Here is a 6,625-nt window from a genome sequence, read left to right on the forward strand (position 1 = left end):
TTCTATAAAATCTCTTTGAATTTCTCTTATAAACATTGATAGTACTAACACGACAGTATCAACGGTAGTTTAAATCTAATATCACAAGTCTTAAAAACCAAAATTAAATGTGGTTTCATTTACGTAATTATAAATAATATCAGACATTTGTACATAAGAATTAAAATCAAATTATTAAAAAAATCAACAAAACTTTGTACAAGACTTCTTGATAATTAAGTTTTACTAATCGACAATAACGCTTTAACTAAATGTTTGGGGTTCTTGTTGAGAGTTTTAAAATGAGAATATACAACTCTTGCGCGTATAACATATATTTTTTAACGTTACAAAAATGTTTTGATTAACCGTCAGTAGCGTGACAACCCTTCGAGGACGAGGCTTCTTTCAACCGCCTCTTTCAAGCGGCGTTCCGTTCTACGTCTTGACATGCCCCCGGCCTTGGAAGCTCCAACTTCCAAGAGTTTACGTTGTCCGCTGCATCCAGAGGTAGCGGGCAAATTTTAGAGAAGGCGCGCCGTGTAATTGCGCCGGATGCGACTCTAATGGCAGCAACTCTAGAAACTCCATCCTTCCCAGGGAACGTAGATACGATCCGGCCCATGCTCCACTTTAACGGAGGGCTGTTGTCATCTTTGATAAGGACAAGAGTGCCTTCCTTTAATGAATCTCCACTCTTCATCCACTTTGTCCTAACTTGTAGCTCCGAAACGTACTCTTTTGACCAGCGGGTCCAAAAGTGCTGTCGGACTTGCTCAACTCGTTGGTACCGCGTGAGTCGCTGAAGTGCAGCTTGCTCATAGTCTTCACTAGCAGGCGACGTCAGTGGACGACCAACCAAGAAATGGGCAGGAGTGAGTGGGGAAAAATCATTGGGATCCGCTGACATAGGAGAAATAGGACGGGAGTTCAGGACAGCTTCTACCTGTGTTAAGACTGTACTAAACTCTTCAAATGTAAAATGAGCGTTGCCTAGCACCCTTTTAAGGTGATGCTTACATGACTTCACCCCCGCTTCCCATAGACCACCAAAATGAGGGGAATAGGGGGGAATGAAACTAAATTTAATATTATTGTTAATAGCATAATCTCTAATATTATCTGCGCAATTATTTAAAAATTTTGAAAATTCTGTCATTAAGCCAGTGAAGTTTCTTCCATTGTCCGAGAATACTTCTGCTGGTTTACCTCGACGTGAGATGAATCGCTTGAGCGCAAGCAAATATGCATCAGTAGACAAATCACCCACTAATTCGAGATGGATGGCTCGAGTTGTAAAACAAATAAATAAACTAACATACGCTTTTGTTAATTTTGCACCTCTGCCCTTTCGATTTAGTATGAGCACCGGCCCAAAATAATCAACACCACTGACTGCGAATGGAAAACTTATAGCTAGTCGCTTAGTTGGTAAATTGCCCATCAGTGGACACAGAGTCTTGCCACGAAACCGCGTGCAAACAACACACTCGTGCACAACCCTCTTGGCAAGATTCCTACCGCTGACTGGCCACCACGTTTCCCGAATGGTAAATAATAACAACTGTGGTGCTGCGTGTAACAGTTTTATGTGTTCATGGCGAAATAACAGGTAAGTAAAATGATGTTTAGATGAAAGTAGAATAGGATATTTTTTATTATAATCGAATTGAAAAACGTTAGACAATCTTCCCCCTACTCTTAATAATTTATTTTCATCCATAAATATATTTAAATTTTTTAAATTACTTTTAGTTTTTGCTTTATTTTTATACATTGTATCATACTCAGGGAACGATTCGCGCTGCGACAACAAAGCAAGCGTGCTAACAGCGTCTCGCAGCTCATCCACACTCAACGCACCCGTTCGTTTTGTGTTTGTCTTACGCGTGTTATATAAAAAACGTTTAACGTATGCCATGGTGCGTTGGATGCGGTTGAACCGCGAGAACCTGGAAAATGGAAATAAATCATTACAATCACCAAAGGTGTTACTTTGTATACTTAAACATTTAACTTCCGGTAGATTGTCTGCGTTTATCATGGTCGTATGTACCTGAGCTGAACGTGACGTAAAATTAGGATCGTGAAGAAAACTTGGGCCTTCCCACCACAACCCTAGGTCTTTTAATGTCGATAAATCGGTACCTCGTGACACTAAATCAGCTGGGTTATCGTGTGTTGCGACGTGCCTCCATATAAAGTCACGCGTCAGCTCCTGTACTTCGACTACCCGGTTCTGTACATATGTTTTTAATTGATAAGGTGCCATACGTAACCACCCTAAAACGATAGTTGAATCGCTCCAGAGTATGACGTCATCGAACTGACAACGGAGCGATTCAATTATCTTCACAGCAAGCCTAGCTCCCGTTATAGCGCCGCACAGCTCAAGCCTAGGAACAGTTAAAGTTTTTAAGGGGGCTACTTTGCCCTTAGCGCATAACAACCTTATTGTAACACCTTCTTGCGTAAAGGTACGTACGTATGCACATGCCCCGTAAGCTACTTGAGAGGCATCGGTAAAAATGTGTAGTTCTGAACGAATGTGAGACCTAGCAAATGCATGGCGCGGTATACGTATGTTACAAAGTTCATTGAGACTATTTAAAAACTTATTAAATTCATGTGACACATCGTGAGGTAACTCTGTGTCCCAATCAATCTTTAACAACCATAATTTTTGTAATAGAATTTTAACAGATATTATAGTCGCGCTTAACAAGCCTAAGGGATCAAAAATTTGAGATATAATCGATAATATACCACGTTTCGTTATCTTATTAGGGTGAACATCAATTTTAGTTTGATAATTAAGCTGATCAGAGTGACTAAGCCAACTCAATCCAAGTGTTTTTGACTGTGATTGTTCACCTAATGAAAGATTTTTAAACACTTGTGTTTCCGATTGTACATTATCCCGTTCAAAATTAAATAACCATTTACGAAGAGGAAAGCAACCCGAAGCTAAAACTTTAGTAGTTTTTTCGCATAATTCTAATAATTCATGCTTATTATTGCTCCCCGTAATCATATCATCAACATAAAAGTCCTGTGTTATTATTCGTTTAACGTCAAGGTCATTGCACTCGATAGCTAATTGTCGCAAACATCTCACGCTTAGAAAAGGCGCCGACGCAGTCCCGTAGGTCACCGTATTCAATCTATAGCTCTCGATGGGTGCATCTGGATTGCTTCGCCATAATATAAGCTGGAGGTCGCGTTGATTTTCCACGACTAACACCTGCCTATACATCTTCTCGATGTCGGCACAGGCTATATAAGTATTTTCGCGAAATCTCAATAGAATAGAAAATAAATCGCCTTGAATGGCTGGCCCGACCATCTGCAAATCATTTAAAGATTTATTAGTTGTTGATTGCGCACTCTCGTCGAACACAACCCGCAATTTTGTAGTTGTACTATTTTCATTAAACACACAAAAATGCGGCATGAAATAATGTATATTATTATAAGTGTAAACACGACTCATGTGACCTAATTTAATGTATTCATCTATAAATTCTTTATATAATTGTTTACAAGTCGGTGAAAGAGAAAGTCTTTTCTCGAGAGAAACAAAACGTTTATACGCTTGTGTGTATGATTCACCTAACATAGCTGGCGAATCTTTAAAAGGAATCGAAACAATAAACCGGCCTTCGTTATTGCGTTTAGTATTTTTTATAAAATGATTCTCACAATTTTGTTCAATATCAGACAACATGCGACATCTATCGGGAACTTCTTCAATCTCCCAAAACTTTCGTAATTGTGAATCTATATTTTGCGACAAATTACAACAAACAGTGTTGTTAGAACACGCGAATGTACTTATCGGTCCCGACACTATCCAACCTAGTTTAGTATTTTGTAGGTAAGGGCCGCACTCGAGACGTATTTTTCCGTCACATAATAATTCCCAAAAATGATCAGCACCTATCAAAATATCAATCGGATTACCTTCTAGGTACGAGGGATCTGCTAGCGTAATATTATTAGGAATTATTATTTTATTTATGTTTATAGGTATAGACGGCATACTAGCGACTATTTTTGGCAATACGTAACATTGTAAACAAGTTGTATATTCCCCGTCTAAGGAACGAATATTAATTTTACAGGATTGGAAACTTTGCGTGATAGAATTACCAATTCCTTGTATTTTTTGAATGGACTGTACTACTGGCGCGTTAATTTGATCACATAGTGATTTTCGAATAAAACAGCATTGGCTGCCACTATCTAGTAGAACGCGGCAAGTAATTGCATTCCCTAATTCATCTACAATATTGATTAACGCGGTTGAAAGCAAAACAGGGCTAGTAAGCGACGACTGCGCGGCTTGTACGTCTACATTACCTATAGTCACCTGCGATGAATAGGATTGCATTTGTGTGCGTTGAACTAATTGAGGAGGATCACTACTACACTCGCCTTGCTCGTGCGCCGGCAGCAGCGACCTCCGTCCCTCAGTGGGGCTGCGGCTATGCTCGCGATGAATGATCGTGTTGTGCTTAGCGTTGCACTTCCTACACGGTCCAAACTTACAAGTCTCTGCGCTATGTGCGGGACGCAAACAGTTTTTACATAATTTGTTATTAGTTATGAAATTAATCTTATCATCTATAGTTAAATCTAGGAATTTTTGACACGAATATAAGTAGTGATCGATTTTACAATAAGGGCATTGTTTTTTATTAAATTTATCGTGTTTTGACGTAGTTAAATTGCAGTGAATTTTAGAAATATTATGTGAAGTTTTAGTGTTAATTTTAGACTCGTAACTGTGTTTTGTATGTGAAGCTTGTAATGTTTCAAGCATATCCGCCCTTGATTTTAGAAATTGTAACAAATCATCTACTTCTATTCGTGTTTTAGACTTCTGAGCTTCTTTCTTTTTGTGTTCTTGTAATAAAATATCACTCCTATACTGCTCCCATTCGCGTTCAGTGGAGCTGTCAAGTTTAGTAACAATTAAGTAAATAACTATGGAATTCCAATGCTCAGTGGGCTCGCCTAATAACTTTAATGATCTTAGATTTTTAAGTACAGTATCAATTAATTTCCGTAATAATATAGGTGACTCATACGTTAGGTGCTTAAGATTAACCAGAGCTTTTATGTGATTATGAATAAGAAGCCTACTGTTGTTATACCTATTCATAAGCAATTCCCAAGCGGTATAGTAATTACCAGAGGTAAATTCAAGGGAGTCTATAACTAATGAAGCCGTACCTTTTAAAGATGACTTAAGATAGTGAAACTTTTGAATATTACTTATGTCTTTAGAGGTATGAACTAGTGATATATACGTATTCTTAAATTCTATCCACTGATCATAGCTACCATCGAAAGTAGGCAAATTAATTGTAGGCAATTTAACTGACTGATGCACACTCAAACTGTCTTCACTGATTTGTACATTAGGTGAATCACAATCTATGTCTAAAATGCAATTTGCCTGCGCTAATATACCATAGTACTTACATTCAAACGATTCCCTCTCGTCAAGTTGCTCATCACTTTGAGACTCAGGAAGAACCTCATCTAGCTTATTTTGCACTTGATTAAAATCTGAAAATATATTAATTGCACCTTTAATTCTTAAGTTTAATTCCATTCTTTTATTTCGGTCTAAAACCTGATCCTTGTACGAATTAACACAGGCAGATAACTTGGTAAGGCGGCCTTTCAGGGATCCTCTTTGTTTGGTCAACTCCTTGATTAACTGCGTCGTTGGATCTCCAAGTGGTGATACCGGTAGTGGTACTATAAGTTCTGGTTTCGACATTTTGAGATCCGACTCGAAGCACCAATGTTTGGGGTTCTTGTTGAGAGTTTTAAAATGAGAATATACAACTCTTGCGCGTATAACATATATTTTTTAACGTTACAAAAATGTTTTGATTAACCGTCAGTAGCGTGACAACCCTTCGAGGACGAGGCTTCTTTCAACCGCCTCTTTCAAGCGGCGTTCCGTTCTACGTCTTGACACTAAAAAAAATAACTAAATTAATCAACAATAAAGGATGAACCTGATCACATTTATAGATTCTTATTAATAAACGGAAGATATTATTTAGGTATCACTGTATGGCAGGTTGTCATAGAATTCATGGCAATCTAATGGTATAACACTTTTTAATTGTTGTAAATGATCATATTTTGATTTATAAATTGGCAATCTATTAGTAAAGAGTTGTGGTGGAATAATTGACTCAACTCTTTTTGGCCTTCGTGGTAATTGTTGAAACTCGTCATTGTAGTTCAGTTTGTAATCAATGGTGCCATTGGGGTTGTATTTTAGAACTCTGAGATCAACCACGCAATTTGCACCAGTCCCTCTTCCGGGGCGGATTGTATCATAAATAAAGTTATTTTTAATACTGTAATCTTTAAAAAAAGTGTAGAGTACTGTTTCTACTTCATATGGAGATGGATTTAGCCTAGCTTCTTTGGTAATCGAAGAGTACTGACTTGGTAAAAATATTTCACGATTTTTTAATTTTCGTTCAATTATGGAGTGAACTGAATCGACCTCCATTTGAGTATGACCTTTTTCTAAAAATTTTTGTGTGATCACAATGTTCTTTTCCATCGCCAGTCGCAGAAGAGCGTTCGAAACCACAACATTTCGATTTTG

The 6,625-nt window shown here is 37.8% G+C and overlaps 2 protein-coding genes across 2 annotated transcripts; both read right to left on the reverse strand.

The window, feature by feature from the left end:
- Positions 1-400: 400 nt before the first annotated feature.
- On the reverse strand, positions 401-1,410 carry LOC125072208. Its single transcript, XM_047682734.1, has one exon. The coding sequence runs from the start codon at positions 1,136-1,138 to the stop codon at positions 401-403; it is 738 nt and encodes a 245-aa protein (XP_047538690.1). The 5' UTR covers positions 1,139-1,410.
- Positions 1,411-1,886: 476 nt separating this feature from the next.
- On the reverse strand, positions 1,887-5,773 carry LOC125072209. Its single transcript, XM_047682735.1, has 5 exons — positions 5,671-5,773; positions 5,370-5,556; positions 4,352-4,541; positions 1,997-3,325; positions 1,887-1,931 (listed from the first exon to the last, which is right to left on the reverse strand). Exons 1-5 carry the CDS (start codon positions 5,771-5,773, stop codon positions 1,887-1,889), a joined length of 1,854 nt encoding a protein of 617 aa, XP_047538691.1.
- Between the last annotated feature and the right edge of the window lie 852 nt (positions 5,774-6,625).

This window comes from Vanessa atalanta, chromosome 21 (assembly GCF_905147765.1).
Source record: "Vanessa atalanta chromosome 21, ilVanAtal1.2, whole genome shotgun sequence".
Lineage (NCBI taxonomy): Eukaryota > Metazoa > Arthropoda > Insecta > Lepidoptera > Nymphalidae > Vanessa > Vanessa atalanta.